Source organism: Labeo rohita, chromosome 9 (assembly GCF_022985175.1).
Source record: "Labeo rohita strain BAU-BD-2019 chromosome 9, IGBB_LRoh.1.0, whole genome shotgun sequence".
NCBI classification, from domain to species: domain Eukaryota; kingdom Metazoa; phylum Chordata; class Actinopteri; order Cypriniformes; family Cyprinidae; genus Labeo; species Labeo rohita.
The window spans coordinates 17,343,345-17,360,784 of record NC_066877.1 but is presented as its reverse complement, the minus strand read 5'-3'; the positions used below and the strand labels follow the sequence as shown (position 1 = coordinate 17,360,784).

General features: G+C 35.3%; 1 protein-coding gene across 4 annotated transcripts in view; it reads left to right on the top strand.

Moving 5' to 3' along the window:
- Positions 1-616: 616 nt before the first annotated feature.
- The window catches only part of acvr2aa (activin A receptor type 2Aa), a 50,924-nt gene continuing 34,100 nt past the window's right edge, over positions 617-17,440 (top strand). For all 4 annotated transcript variants that reach the window (XM_051118741.1, XM_051118740.1, XM_051118739.1 and 1 more), the window contains exons 1-2: positions 617-1,755; positions 15,893-16,103. In XM_051118741.1, coding sequence (XP_050974698.1) covers positions 1,701-1,755; positions 15,893-16,103 — 266 coding nt within the window. In that variant the 5' untranslated portion in view covers positions 617-1,700. The remainder of the gene's footprint in view (positions 1,756-15,892; positions 16,104-17,440) is intronic.

Here is a 17,440-nt window from a genome sequence, read left to right as displayed (position 1 = left end):
ATGTTAACTACTGAACCTTACTGTAAAGTGTTACCAATATTTAAATTAATAAATGCAGTAAATGACAGCTAACAATGACCCCCAGCTAAAACTTAGGTCAACCTAGAATCTACCAAGAAATTCCAGTGTGGTTTATTGTGTTCACTTGACTACAAAAATATAATTTTGTAAATAAATATTCTAATGCTGGCTGAGTGGCTTGAACCAACATTCACTAGTGAAAACGTTCACTTTTGTAATTGGACTGGCCCTGGTCTCGCCAATATGCATAAAATAAAAGTGCAGAATTCTGCATTTGAATTCAGTTACACAATAACGTGTTGTATGCCTTTTTCTAAATGATAGGATGTTACATCACAAGTATGATAGTATCCTACACTACTATTAACATACAGTGAATATTTCACAGCCTACATTCCGAATTCACGTCACTCTACTGCCACATACAAACCCCTCATGGAGAGGGCTGGGTTTATTTGGACCAGCAGTATGATTGGTTTCAATTATTTACATATGCTTTTCTGATTGGCTAAAACCCTTGTCAATCAATACCGTGCCTCGCTTACGTAAAAAAAATGGGCGGGTAAAGGCAGCGGAGGACAGAAAAAACAAAAACAATCCACCCGGGCGTCCATCTTGAATACAGTAAGCCAACGGTGACTGACAGCAACGGAGAGAGAAATCGCGATAAATTGAGTTCCGAGCGCTGTAAAAAGTCAACCGACCGCGAACACGGGGACAGTACATATTGAAGGATTACATTTAGTGACGCTGTCTGTCAATTCCGTGTCGTTTTTGGCGTCATATTCCCGACGGGGCTGATGAAGTTATTTCAGAGGCTGTACGTGCTAAGCTTTATTCAGCCGTCGACATGTCTTAGTTTAAAACGACCGTTTGTGTTAACTACCTACCTTAGCAGTTCTGAAGCAGGTCGGGAATTGCAGGTTTGAGTCATTAACACCCGAAGGGAATGTGGATATAGCGCGTTTGGCCATATTTAAGTCCTTCACTGTCAACTTGAGCTCGCGCGTGCGCTGAATCGTGCGCGTGACCCCATTTATTTCACTTTATCTATGATCTGTTGTACTACATTTATATTTAAACATAAGGCGAAGTAAGCGTGATGTGGAAACATCGTTTAGGGATGTTAATTCCATTTTTATCCCCGTAAGTGTGCATGCATTTAGTGTGCTGCCATAGACTTTTCAGGTGATTTGGCAGTTCCATTGCATTGACAACAATATTTCTATCTAACAGTTATATGTTTTATGGCGGGTTCTATGCATAGGCTGTCCAGTTGTTCTGATCACTGGGGCTGGGAGCTGGCCCATTTACTGAAAGAGCTTATTGAACGGGCTCGTTTATTCTGAGCGCGCGGCAGGGCAACATTGTATAGATACAGTATTCGCACGCATTGGAATTTCCTCGTTACTGATATGGGGTTTAAAGCAAACCGCATGGACAGTCACAGATCACTTTATTTCTAAAAGCTCGTCTGCTTTGAATGAACTCGAATCACCAGTGGACCGTTTCTAAATCGCCGAATCGGAGGACTGTAAGCTGGCACTGGATTTGTGCACTGCCATATATCACTGACTCGGTGACATGGATGTGTTTCACTGACTGCTGATCAGTGCTTCGAGGGGAAACTTGAATGCATAGACTTTTGGATTTTGTAGGACAAGACAGAAGATTGAAAAATGGGACCTGCAACAAAGCTGGCTTTTGGAGTGTTCCTCATTTCCTGCTCCTCAGGTGGGTGTTGATACATTTTGACCCCTTTAAATGCAGTATGCATAAGCAGAGTGTACATTTGTATCATGACATGTCTCTGTATGTGTGTAACGTTATGTATGTGTCACCGGAGGCTGTTTCTCGTGTTACTCCGCATTGAGATCGAATTCACTGGTTTCTCGTAAAATGCTATATAACACCATCTGAATATAATCTGAGTATGCACCGTACAGAAGCAACAACGAGTCCCCAGCATGAAGACCTGTTTGGTGAAGTTGAGAAAACACACTATTAATGCTTTGAACTACTGTTAGTGCCTGTAATATTGAATATTGGCTGCTGCTGCTCATGCATGCATGCATGTTTTATATGTTGCATGTAAACCCCCTCTACTGGTAGCTCTTATTTTTTTTTAATTATTCATGGATGAGGCTGTTACATGTATGCATATGAGTGATTAAAACAAGAAAAGGAAAAAACATAATTTGATGAGGCCGGTTAGGCCAAAGGTCATATTTGCATGTGAGAGCTTTAGATAAGATATGAGTGAGTGCTGGAGTTGCATAAGCATGTATTCTTCATGTGATTATATTTATTCAGGAATATTTAAGGAACAGCTAGGCGAGCTGCGGATCTTTCTTAACAGACTTTGTGATCAAGGTTTGAATTTTGCTTTTATTGAAAAATGCATCAGCGGCACAGTCTGTGCCTGTACTCCGTGTTCCCACTACATCCCTCATCTTGGATCGCACTTGCCCACACATCCCTGCTACAGAGACAATTAATCAATACAATGTTATATTTGAGCACATCGCTTCGGTATTTATATCATCTAAAGGCAGAACTATTCAGGAGCATCTAGGTAACATAAGAAATTGTATCTTTTGGGTCACATTGCACATGGTCTCTCATAGGAATTGGTGTAAACTAATGGGTTGAGCGTATGAACCGTTACAGACCTCTCCTTGAAGTGATATGAAGAACCTTTCACCTGATTTTTGTTGTTGTGTTTTTTTTTTTAGAGCCGCAAATAATAATGTAGCCACTGATTTGTTTTGTACACAATTGAATGTCAATTAAAGATACTTCAGGATGCCACTGGCATGTTTTGTCTGTATTTGGACCATGTTTGCTACTCTTCAGAAACCGGATATAATTAAACCGTTTGATTTTGTGTGCTAGATCTAAGCTATCACAGAAGTTTTGCCCAGGCATAAGTTTATGACTGCTAAGAGAATCAAATCTGAGCGTTTGCCCAGTCTAATGTAAATTATGCCTTAAACGGCACGACTCTTAAAATAAATCACAACTGGTGACATCTGACCAAAGCACACAGAGAAACAGGAAGCGTAAAGAGGAATTCTTTAGCTTTATTAAAAAAAATAGTTTGATTTTTACTTTACTTGGTGTTATGTTATTTTTTTATTATTCTCAGATGGATTTTTTGTTTATGTCCATTTGACAAGATAACATGAATTGTATTATTTTTAATGTTCTTGTTTTCAATTTCTAGTCTAATCCTTTTACAAGCAGTTAGATTGAACTATCTGCATCTGTTGAAATTAAAGCATTAGAGTGAAAAGCTTACACTTGTATCTGATATTGATGCATTACAAATGTACACTGTGGTTTTGGCTTGGGACAAGTTATATTTTGTAGATAGCAACAATAGCAATTAGTAATATATGTATAGATATATAGAAATATAGATGTTTAGATACATTTATTATTATTGTTATTATCATTATTAGTAAGAAATGTTAACTTTTTTTAACTCTAACATAACTTTGTGAGTGTTACACAGTACCTCAGATAAGCTAGAGGTTGGAAGTAATGTGTTTTATTTGCCCCTAGAATGTTGACTGCAAATGTCTTAGTTGAACTTATGAACTTTGTTCAGTGGCTTATGCTTGCGGTATCTGTTTTTGATGTAAATATTTACCAGCTATTAAAAGTACATGCCATGGTCAGCTGTTTTTCATGAGAGCTTTGGTGGAACTGAGTGATTAGCATTTAAAAGTAAGGAAAAATCAGTTTGTGTTCCTCCTAGAACACATTCTCATTTAGGAGTTTACATTAAAATGACACGTTTATGCAACAGTGTTTTGTGCACTTGTTATTGTGTTAGTGTTTTAGACTACATCATGACTGGAGTCCAGAATGGAAGTAATAGTGGTTCCTCTTCCAGTGTCTTATTCACTGTAATCTATCGGCACAGCTGTTGTGGGTAGGAGAGGTTACATTTATTTTCCTTGTATAACACCCAGACAGCTTAGCTGGGTCATTGTACAGCAACACAACTTCTGAAACAAATCCCCAAAACAAAGATCTTTTTGTGTTGTGGATAATATATATTTACTCTAGAAATCTGATGGGCAAATCGATAAATGTTCAGATTATACAGTAGCTGGTTTTTGTTGTGAAACTATAAGATGGCATAAAAACAATTTTTTACTGAAAAATGTGTTTACTTTTATCTAACTCATGTAGATCTCTCTTGTACATACGTGATGGGTGAACGTACAAGTAGAGGGCTAGTTATTGTTTGACATGTAGGTGCAAAAAGAAATGGTCAAAGACTGTTGGTTCCTCTGTTCCGCTTATTTTAATGGGGTATATGTTGTGATAGGGTATGTGAAGTGATTGTGATAGCTATATGTGACTCTGGACCACAAAACCAGTCATCAGGGTCAATTTTTTTTAGATTTATACATCATCTGAATAAATGAGCTTTCTATTCATGTATGATTTGTTAGGATAGGACAATATTTGGCCAAGATACAATTATTGAAAATCTGGAATCTGAGGGTGCAAAAAAAATCTAAATACTGAGAAAGTTTTCTTTAAAGTTGTCCAAATGAAGTTCTTAGCAATGCATATTACTAATCAAAAATTAAGTTATGATATATTTACGGTAGGAAATTTACAAAATATCTTTATGGAACATGATCTTTACTTAACATCCTAATGATTTTTGGCATAAAAGAAAAATCAGTAATTTTGACCCATGCAATGTATTTTTGGCTATTGCTACAAATATACCCATGCTACTTAAAGGAACACGCCAAATTTATTCAGCTGATCTCTGGGTCTGGCGGTAGCACTTTTAGCATAGCTTAGCATAGATCAGGGGTGGCAAACTCCGGTCCTGGAGACCTGCAGCCCTGCAGAGTTCAGCTCCAACCCTAATTAAAACTCACCTGACTGTAGCTATCTACTTACCCTTCAGACCTTGATTAGCTTGTTCAGGTGCGTTTGATTAAAACTCTGCAGGGCTGCGGCTCTCCAGGACCGCCGTTCGCCACCCCTGGCATAGATCATTGAATATGATTAGACCGTTAGCATCTCACTCAAAAATGACCAAAGAGTTTAGATCTTTTTCCAATTTAAAGATCGGAGATCGGCTGAATAGATTCGAAAATGGTAAAACTCAACTGTTTAACTCTAGGGGAGTTGGAAAATTAGCCTATTTTCAAAAATAGTGGTGTGTTCCTTTAAGACTGGTTTTGTGGTCCAGGGTCACATATTCAATTTTTATATCTGAATGTTGGTAAGAAAAAAAAAAAAAAAAATCTCAGATCTCGGTTTGCATATGTGGCCATCCATATCGCACGTCCTATTAAGAATATCCTATTGAGCACATTCAAAAGACCTGAACTGGAAGCATCGTGACATGTTTTACAGAATAGGCAAGTTTGTTGCTCACAACCTCTATTTTGTAATAATTTAATAATAAACCAATCTTTTCTATATGGATTCATTTGGATTAAATAAAATAATTTCATAGCCCAAAGTGTATTACACTTTCAGGCTGAATAGTTAGCCAGGAGTTCAGTTCACTATTTATTTACATGCTGCAACTGATTAGATCTGTGTATTGTGTGTGCTTTAGTGCTTTTATTGTTTATGATCTGTTATCTGAGTGTCTGGAAATCCTGAGGGATACTGCACAGAATTGACACTCAGGAACAGATCGTAACAGCCATTGTAATTTTAAATAAATGTTTTCTTGTTGACTTGTCGTTGTAGACAGCCATGCGTGAAGTGTACCAGCGGTTTTCCATATATTCTGACCTTGACCTCTGATATGACACAGACGCATGGTTTCGGTTTGCACGTACTGAACTGCACGTGACGCTCACAGTGTTTTCAGCTTCTACCGCCTCAATATACAAGTACATGGATAAAAACGCAATTTGTAGAACTGCTCTGAAAGTCACTTCATGAGTATCATTTGAGAAAAACTATCATCATATCATATAGTACAAACAGAAATGTAAAGGTCTTCACAACAACCCAACAAAATAAAATTTCTGTTTAACTTGAAGAAACTGTACAGGGCTCAACGCTAAGGATTTTTAAAATTTTTACTTGCCCGGTCAAAATTTTCACCGGCCCTACCACAAAAAATTTAAATAGTTGCTGTTATCATCGTTTTTGACTCATGTTAAATCTTTTATTTTAATAAATAAGCTCGTCAACTGTCCCGAGCATCTTTCACGCTGGCCCCGGGCCACCGGGCACTCCTTATTGTCGAACCCTGCTGTAAAATGTAATGGTAGTACTACTACTACTAATAAAATTATTAAAACATTTTTTTTAGGAATATTTACCAGAATTTATTTAGCAGAAAAGTGTAAGTACACAACACAGTATTTCTGAAAAAGAATAATAATTTTTTATTAAAAAAAAAAAAAAATTAATAAGAGATGGTTTTGATTTGACGTTTAATGAAACCATTAAAATGGGATCTAGAAAATATATGGGCAACACAGGACTTAAATGTAATTTTTGTTCAACTTTAAATAAATTTCTGTTAAATTAGGTTCGTTTCATGATTTTAATTAATTAGACATGCTGCTTTTTGATTAATATTTTTTTTATTTAACCATTAAAACAGAGTCTAGAAATATTAAAACAGGAAGGGAAAAAACAGAATCCAGAAAAATTAAAACAGAATTTGATAAATAAATAAAACAGAATTAGGGAAAATATAAAACAGATTTTATAGGACCCTATTTGGTTCACAGTAAATGTTGCTCCACTTGAAATCTGCAAGTGCTGTGAGTTTGGCAAGCTTATACAGTAGCATGCATGAGAAGAGGCAGTATGTGCCAGTCTTTTAGTGATAATTGTTTTATACATTTATTGTCAAAAACAAAAGAGAAGCTTTGGTTTAAATCTCTATGGTTTGATGTTTGAAAACAAAAAATAAAAATAAGTAAATAAATGATTCATTTTACTATAATTTTTTATCAGGTTTTGCTTCCGGTCCTTAGACAATCAATTGTCTGATTAATGTTGGCATGCTGTACATCATTCATTCTTGTTGCGTAAGGAAGAAAACATAAGTAAGTAGGTGTCAGAACTTCTGCATTACTGTACTTGACCTTAGTCTTGCTTAGTTTAGTTGGTTTATCTCAGTAAAGTATCTTTACCCAGATGTAATCAGTGTTCTCGGCTGCACCATGTTTCTTTAATGCCAATCGGATGGATGTTTTCGGCCCAGTATCAAATGTCGGTATGAACCCATGTGCTCAATTTGTCGCGCTGTTATAAAACAATACTCATTCACCCCGTTAAGTCACAGCGCTAACATTCAAACAGAAGATGAGATGGACTACAAAAGAAGAATGGACTTTCCATACACAGGAGGAGAGGCTCAAAAATGGAAAGTCCTTCTCCTAAAGTTATTCTGTATTGATCCCTGTGATCCTGATGATACAAACACATTATAATTTGATTCTTGCCTCTTTTTTTTTATTTTGCCCAAAGTGCTAATGTGTGATTGATAGCTTGACCTTGAGTTGCTTCGCAGTGTATTTTGATCCTCGCCAACTGGACTTCCATGACATAGGCAGGTTGCAGCCACTGTTGCCCAAGATGCAGATGCCTCTGTGAATAATTTACAACCACGGTTGACCACTGCTGACGGAAGGGCTATTTGAAATCAAATGTGCTGCCTTTGTCCTCTAACGGTCTGCTTTGACCTGTGCCATAGTTTTCCTGTTTCTTTGTAACAGGCGTTTGTATGGTTAAATCGTGATCGAGTAAATATATCTGTGTCTCACTGTAACAGTAGATGTGTTTAAGGCTTTTAGCTCTAGATCTGCTTGGCCTAAATATTCTGTATATGAATGATTTTCCAAAGGATGGCAGATTAAACTTGTCATCCGTGGAAGCGTTGAACAAGGTTTCCAAGTGTCTTCCAAAATGTTGTTTCGTTACACATCTGTACGTGAATTTCAATCTGTTTGTAAACAACTTTGAGTGTCACACAAAGTCAAGTTGCTTTCTGACAGCTAGACACAGGAACAAAGGCTGATCCAGCTTGTTTTTTTTTGTTTGTCTTTTGAATGTGATCGTTCATTTCATGCATCGTAGATCTGTGATCTTGTGCTGTGAAGAGTTTTCAGACAGTCCTGTAGTGGTGGTTGGTTGAGGGGGGTGGAGGGGAATCAAAGCAGATTAAAGGGATTTGCAGCAAAGTGTGTTAAACATGATTGACAGCTGATTGACTTATGCACAGAAATTGTATAGATTGGCAAATCAGTGATGTGTCCAAATCTAGCTGAACCCTTAAAGTGTGTTAGTGTTGTAATCTTTTGATTGTAATGATAGAAAATAAGTCTCACAAAAAAGTTCTTGTAAAAGTACACTACCAGTCAAAAGTTTTTAAATGTTTTTTAAAGAAGTTTCTTCTGCTCATCAAGCCTGCATTTGATCCAAAGTCCAGCAAAAAACGGTTTGAAATAAAATATGTATAATATATTCCTGTGATTTCAGTGCTGAATTTTTAACATCATTACTCCAGTCTTGACACAGTGTCACATGATCAATGAAAAATAATTCTAATATTTTATTTGCTGCTCAAAAAACATTTATTATGTTGGAAACAGACAAGTACAATTTTTTTCTGGTTTCTTTGATAAATAAAAAGTTTAGAAGAACAGCGTTTACCTGAAATAGAAATCTTTTAAAACATTATAAATGTCTATTTTATCACTTTTGATCAATTTAAAGCATCCTTGCTAAATAAAAATATTAATTTCTATAATTTCTTTTATTTATACTGACTCCAAGCTTTTGAATGGTACAGATAATGTTACAAAAGCCTTTATTTCAGATAAATGCTGATCTTTGGATCTTTCTATTCAGCAAAGAATCCTGAAAAAAAATGTACTCAACTGTTTTAAATATTGAACAGAAAATCAGCATGTTATAATGATTTCTGAAGGATCATGTGATGCTGAAGACTGGAGTAATGATGCTGCAAATTTAGCTTTGATCAAAGGAATAAACTGCATTTTAAATAGTAAAAATATTTTACAATTTTTTCTGTTTTTGCTGTACTTTGAATCAAATAAATGCAGGCTTGGTGAGCAGAAGAGACTTCTTTAAAACACATTAAAAATATTTCTGTTCAAAACTTTTGACTGGTAGTGTAGTTTGGCTGATGTTTAATATTATTTCATCTATTAAAACGGTTTAGTTTACAAATATTAATATTTGAACATTTGGCTGTCAAATCAAAGTCAGTGTGGAAGCTTTATGTTAAAACAGGAAAGCTGTTTTTCACTCCTCTGGTTATTTCAGAAGTAACAGCAGATGAGCCAACAGTGAAAGCTATATGAAGTTTCAGCTAACCTAATAAATGCTTTTTATTGTTGTTGTTTATTCGACCGTCTAGATGTTTGTGAAAAGAAAAAAATTTCTTTGTTAAAAGATCAAAAAAATAAAGTACCAGAAGTAGGATAATCCTAATAGTGATTTCTGCTGTGGAGTTCCTGAAGTCATCTTCAGTAAAACTGTGCCATATTCAACTTAGCATATACAGAGGACCTAAATGCAGCCTCGTTTACAGAATACAGAAGTTTGTTTTGCGCATAACCCACATTGTCATGTTACGCAACATGAAAACCAAAAAACAGGAAATTCTATCACTGAGAGGATATCATAGATCTTCATTACTGTTTTTCAAGGTCAGTAAGTTTTTTGTTTTTATGTTAAATAATTTGACCTTTGTTTTGTATAACTACCATTCAAGATATAAAGCTGTTATATGTTTGAATAACATCAGCCTTATCTTCTCATGTGCTATAAATCTAGTAGTTACTTTCTTTTGTATAACAATGCAGAAGAAATCTTTGTACAAGTATTTGTAAAACTATGTTTTTCAGTGAAAGACCGGCTAAAGAGTTGGTCTGTCTATTTGATGACTAGCTTGTTGAACATTGTTGGGAGAGTTTAGATTTAAAATATGCACAAATTCCTAAAATATTTGCTTCATTCTAACAGTATCCGTGATTGAACATTTCTTGGAAAGGACTGACATGAATGCCAGGAAGTGTGTTTGTAATGGTAAAGTGCAAGGTCTCACACTCCCTGAGAGGGCTTTTGTCTGAGCTTCTCAATAGGAGCACAGCCTAAGATGCTCAATTATGCAGTGAACAGTTCTTTAAAAGACCCTTTGTTGTGCTTATTTGAGAGGGTTTATAACTGAGGTTCAGCATTTATATACAACACTATATATAAGTACACTATTTTTAAAGTTTAGGACTGGTTTGGGCTGGTGAAAATCGGCTTGCATTGCGCAGTGGACACAGACTCTGATGTTTCCAAATCCGTTTTTGAATATCTCAGTCAAATGATTATTAGAATGTAGTCAGAACAGCAAATATAAAATGTATGGAATCAGATTTCCAAATTCACATGAGTAGATGATTGAAATCCAGATTTCTGGAGATTCTGGAAAACCATCCTATGAGTTTCTGTTTTATTATTCTGACCATTCATATAGGAATTGAAGCTTTGGCCTGAAACAGAGCGCCTCATTCTAGGTCCTGTTTGCTCTTGCCATGAAACTGCATCTTAAGTAATTGGATAGCTATCTGATTGCAATTCAATTGTCCCAGACCACATAAAAGCACTTGGGTGTGTTTACATGGACAATTTTATGTGTTTTAAACCAATAGAATAGCAATTGTTTAACTATCTGATTACTCGATACACTTTTTAATGCCCTTTGGTGGCTGATGCACCATGTGAGTTTATCTAGTCACTGTCTTATGCTGCATACAGGTATGGTAGATGACCACTGATGTCTGCATCATTACTGAAGCACCTCATGTAGGCATGACTGTAGATCACAGGAAAAACAGCTACAAGGTTTCTTTTGTATTAGCGTTTTTTTTTTTCTTTTGAGGGATAATAGTTCCCTCAAATAGATATATAGCAAATTAATAGCAAAGGAGATGTTCACTTCCAGAATGAAAATTTCCTGATAATTTACTCACCCCCATGTCTTCCAAGATGTTCGTGTCTTTCTTTCTTCAGTCGAAAAGAAATTAAAGTTTTTGAGGAAAACATTCCAAGATTTTTCTCCATATAGTGGACTTTAAGGGTGGCCAAGGTCCAAATTGTAGTTTCAGTGCAGCTTCGAAGGGCACTACACCAGGGTGACCAGTGGTCCCAAGTTTTTTGGTGTTCTGTCCACACCAGACGCAATGCAGCAGCGCTACGTACATGACAATATCAGAAGTGCATAAGCCCAACGAAATGATTGAGTATGTCATGGAAAACAAATTAAGTGATTTTGCAGCTTTGTTTGCTTAAATTTATTTTCAAGGTCTGAGGTAAATAATCTGTTGTTGCTTTCAGTATGGCTATACATGTTGCGCAATATAATATTCAAACTCACATTAAACACTTTTAACATTGAATAAAGCACATAATCACTCGTTCAGTTACATTTGCGGAAAGCCTAAAATGCAAAATAATAAGCCTGATTAGGGATGGAAAAGATCCGTTTCCAAAAGCATAAACATAATATTTTAAAAGTTATAATTATTTTACTCACAGTTGTGGAAATGTTAAATACATTTTGAAAATAACATATTTGTTAAATACGGTTTTATTTATCGTATGTTCTCATAATTATTCTTTTTTCTGAAAGCCATCATTTTATAATACTACTGTTTTGATATGTTTGCTATTTGCAATAGTTACTATTTACTATTGTATCAAAAAACTACAGTAAGTTTGATCCTCAAACATCACTGTAATTATCAATTATGGTATTAATAGGCCTATATGTAACCCACAACAATTAAAAAAACTAAAACATATTGTCCCTGTTTTTTTTTTTTGTTTTTCTTTTGTAGATAATCACAAGTGAGATTTCAGTGATATTTTGACCACAGAACTAGTAAATGTCCCCGGTTTTTATTTTAAAAATCTGGTCACCTTACTGTACACAATCCCATAAGAGTCTTATGTAGTGCAACAATCTATTGTTTTCTAAAAAAATTACAAATTTCTATACTTTTTAACCACAAATGCTCATCTTGCACTAGCTCGACCTCACGCATTATCATGCAGGCATGATTTTTTTTTGTTACCCAGTGTTTACAAAGCGACCTCGCAAAGAACGTCAAACGCCCTTTACAAAAAAAGGTAAAACAACAATTTCGGAGGAGAAAAAAAGGTGTTTTTCACCCTACCCTACCTTTATTTAAACCAAACAGTCAGTAAGAGTATAACAATACCAGGAAGGAAGATCAGGTTGTTGACGTTTGCCATTTGCGCTTTGTCTGCAAAGCAAACCTGCAAACCCAAGCACAAGATGCTCTTTTGATCATTCTAAAATTCGCAACGTTAATTGATATCATGGTAACACTTTAGTATAGGGAACAATTCTCACTATTAACTAGTTACTTATTAGCATGCCTATTATTAACATATTGGTGTTTATTAGTTCTTATAAAGCACCTATTCTGCATGACCATATTCTACACCCCTAATCCTAGCCGATACCTGAATTTAACAACTACCTTACTAACTATTAATAAGCAGCAGATTAGGAGTTTGAGGAAAGCGCTGTAGTTAATGGTTTGTTAATAGCGAGAACAGGACCTTAAAATAAAGTGTGACTGATATCATTAGTCTTTGGCTTGATTGTGTTGTCAAACAGCTAATAATGTGTTGCTAATGTTACACAAACCATGTTCCAGGCCCCACCCCACGAGTTGACGGGACTGGCTTGTGTTTTCAGATATTACATCCCTATTGCATATACATTACAAAAGTACCTGAATTCAAATGTACATGAATGCATTTATACGTGTAACCTGTAATCTCTCTCTCTCTCTATCCATGCTAAGAGCTCAAATGTGTCAGAGATGGAAAATGCAAGCTTGAGGAACTTCAAATATGCCATCAGCAGCCCACATCGGCTATTCAAAACCTTTCAAAAAAACCTTTGTTTCTGATGTGCAGGCAAAGTGTTGGTCATCGAGTTTATTTTGTGTAGGAAACCACCATAAGTGATCCATTAACATAACAGCTTATGGTGTGTTCACTCACTGCGTTGGCTGTCATTCACGGGCCGTGTTTTTTAAGCTGTCTCTTCCACCAGCTCCATATATTTACTCTGTCGTTTTACCTCATATAACCCTGCTGACTCAGAGGAGTCTGTGTATCCCAGCGTCTCATATTAAAAACCGAGAGCAGCTCAGCGGAGGGGCAAGAGCTGTTGTCAGGAAGAGCGGTCGTAGAATATGGGTCAAAGATTTATTGAGCCATCTCCTTGTTAGTGTAGAGGGCAGGTGAGTAATTCCCTTATGTTTGCCACTTGTAATTAGTTTTTAATTTATTCTAGATGTTTCCCAACAGATGCTGAAAGCATCGGAGCAATTTGGGGTGCTCCATTTGTTATTAAACATGAGTAAATGCGATTCTTCCTCTGTTGATCGTTGATGTGCGTCTTGCGCACCGCCGTTCTTCTCTACCTTGATGTGACAGTAATTCCAGCAGATTTCCTTCTAATCCCAATAACAGTGACTTGTGTCTCTGGAACAAATCCTGAGGATTTATCCCCACTAAAGGCCAATTAGCAAATTAATTCCCACCAAAATCATTTTCCTTCAGGATTTTGTTTTTGCAGTGCAGTAAACAGTAACAAAACCCATTTCTTCCAATAAATTATTGTTGTTTCTTTTTAGTAAAATGCTATTGAGTACATTGCAATATGCACAGCCATTTAGTATAGGCTGATTTACATTTTCAGTGTGACAGAAACATATCTTTTCAAATGGGACCCATTAACCTACTTTCAGCTGTAGCGATAGGAAAAATCAGTTCAGTCCTGTTGGCAAATGTCGTCCAAGCTTTTCCAGTAAAATGAGTTTTCTGTGATTGTCCAGGATTCACTTTAGTCTAATTCATGTAAAAGAAACACACCATTAGTTTTGCATGTATTTACATATATACACTACCATTGTCACATGGCTCTTCAGAAATCATTAAAATATGCTGATTCTGTGCTCAAGAAACAATTATTAGCAGTGTTAAAAAAAATTGTGCTTTTTGTGAAAACCATAATACAAAATTACGTAAAATCATACTTGCGTAAACTCAGTATTTATTTGAAATAAAGAACTTTTGTAACATTATAAATGTATTTACTGTCACTTTTTATCAATTTAATTGCTGTATATTTTCTTTGAAAAAGTAAAACTTTACCTCAAGCTTTTTCACAGTAGTGTGTGTTTTATTATATGTGATCGTAGACCACAAAACCAGTCATAAGTAGCATGGGTATATTTGTAGCAATAGCCAACAAAACATTGTATGGGTCAAAATTATATATTTTTTTCTTTTATGCCAAAAATCATTAGGATATTAAGTAAAGATCATGTTCCATGAGGATATTTTGTATGTTTCCTAATGTAAATATATCAATTTAATTTTTAAAGAATAATATGCATTGCTAAGAACTTTATTTGGACATCTTTAAAGGCAATTTTTCTCAATATTTAGTTGTTTTTTTTTTTTTTTTTTTTTTTTTTTTTTTTTTTTTTTTTGCACCCTCAGATTCCAGATTTTCAAATAGTTGTATCTTGGCCAAAAATCCTTACAAACCATACTTCAATGGAAAGCTTATTTATTCAGTTTTTGTTTAAAAAAATGTACCCTTATGACTGGTTTTGTTGTCCAGGGTCAAATATGTAATATTCAGTTTGTTTATTTCACTGCGCCACTCCTGAATAGTAATGCCGGCAGCAGTGGTTTATACAGTGGTGTATACATGCGTGCATTTGGTGTCAATGAGCCGTTCTTGCGTTGTCAAAAACACTGACGTACAGTCAAAAGTTTGGACTGAAGATGTCTTATATGTGGTCTGGAATGCACATGCTTAATTTGTTTTTCTTGAAAGAGATGGTTTAAGTATTTTTGGAGCATGCTAAAGTGCTGTGACTTTTGAAGAATGTTTTTGTAATTGCTTTATTGCAGTGTATGCACATTGTTTACTGTTTCATTGAGCTGTACCCAGCATGGTGCCGCCACTAAACCTGTGCAACCAGTCCTCAAATACTAGGCCCAAAGCATAAACTGTTCCTTGTGCTGCGATATATGAACATCAGCTCAAGCGTTGCAAAATGTCTGGATTGCCAAGGTTCCCATAGATGCAAAATTGCCTGCAAACGTCTGTTACGCTCCATCGCAATGTTTTTGAGCGCAAGAACGCATCTTTTGTAAACGTCCAGACAGAGACTTAGTCTGCTCAACCTGCACAGGATTAGCATAAGACGTAAAAATCAGATTTTACTATTTGCTGTTTGTTTTGTTCATGAAATCCTAAGTTATGGTTATGACACGGTCTGTGTTTTGAATAATTTTACAACACTCATCACATCACTTCAGTGCCATATTCAAACACGATCTGAGTTGCGGTTGTTTCAGGAAGAAGTTGGGAAACCGCTCTCTACCACATCCTGTTTTAGAGCAGCCCTTCTGTTTTAATCATGCTCACTACTTTACGTTTGTTGTTTTGGTTAACCACAACACTTGTTAGTGTTTTTCTTTCTTTTTCCTTTTTTTTTTAGCCATAGGGTTGCCTGTGAATTAGTTATGCAAACAATGTGTTTATATAACACTTTTTTGGTTCACGTTATAGCACTTTTATATATGTTATAAACCTCCAATGTCTATCACCTTCGATTGATATTCAGCTGCCAATGTGTGAATGACAGTTGTGGTTTGTGTTTTATACTTCGGGTTGAGTGTAAAGTCTTCTGAGTGAGCAATGAAGCAGGTCTCCGCTCTCACTGCAGGCAGTCCATGTCTTAACCGGCCTCCCCTGTGGTTTCTTTTCCAGGTGCCATTCTCGGCCGATCAGAGACACAAGAGTGTGTGTTCTACAACTACAACCCCAGCTTGGAGAACCGAGGAAACCGCAGCGGTATTGAGTCTTGCGTGGGAGAGAAGGACAAGAGGCTTCATTGCTTCGCAACTTGGCGAAATGTGTCAGGATCGGTTGAAATAGTAAAGCAAGGCTGCTGGCTTGATGATGTCAACTGCTATGACAGGTAATCTCTAGTGGTTATATGAAATTTATAAGAAACCAAGATTGTCGGATACAAATAACTGAAGTGGGGAGGGAAAAAAGTCCATTTCTGTTAAATTGACAGGTAGTTATTAAAATTGTATATTCATTCAAAAAATGTATTGAGATCATTTTGAGTCAGATTTCAGTGAATCATATGTTTATTCAGTGCTCGCTCTGACGAATTCAGTGAATGATTTGTTAGAATGATTCAAACTGATAACCCAGCAGTTTATGAGGCTGTTTGACTGATAGCCTCTGTCACTATTAATCAGCATCATTTAAAGTGTCAGGTTCAGTGCTAACTGCAGTCACATGTCACAGATTTCCCTCCAAATAACGATTGTTTTGATTTCACTTATGGAAGCAGTTGTTGAACCATTCAGCCATTTGACTTTAACGTTGTTCCTAAAGCATGCAGTTCATGCAGTCTTTCACTTGTTTAGCATTAACATTTCTACACTTATTGTCAAATTAGATTAATGAATCAGCTCTGTAAAAAAAAAAAAAAAAAAAAAATGTATTGCAGCATGAGGTATGCTACCATTCAAAGTTTGGACTCAATAAGATTTTAATTAATGCATTTATTCTACAGAAAATATACATTTCATTGATCAAAAATGATACATTTTACACAAGTATGATAATGTGTAAAAGTGTAATGATGATAATAATTCAATTCAGTTCAATTCACAATTTATAATAGGGCCCTATGATTTCCGTAATGCGGAAAACGTGGACAAAATCATGGAATCCAGTCATAAATATTTAATTTATAATTTATATTTATTTAATTAACTCAAGTTTGTGATATAATGATAGTACTATAATCAAATTATTATTAAAACATTATTTTTTAAGGAATATTTGCCAGAAAAATGTAAATACACTACACAGTATGTTTTAAAAAAACTAAAACAATGATAAATTAATTAGACATGCTTTTGGTTGTTAACATTTTGTGAAACCATGTAATCTGAAACCAGAAAATTAAAGAAAAACACAGAATTTCATACAAATAAAACTGAATTTGAGAAAAAATAAAAAATAAAATGGATTTCAAACAGCCCTAAAAATGTCATTTTTGTTCAACTTTTCATGATTTCAATTAATTAGATATGCTTTTTGATTAATATTTTTACTTTAACCATTAAAACAGAATCCAGAAAAATTTAAATGGAAAACACACAATCCAGAAAAATGTAATGGAAAAAAATACAATTTGTAATTTGTAAGTTGAAAAAAATCAGCATAAAAATAAAACAGAATTTGGGAAAAAATAAGATGAATTGCATAGGGCTCTAATAATAAGTATAGTTT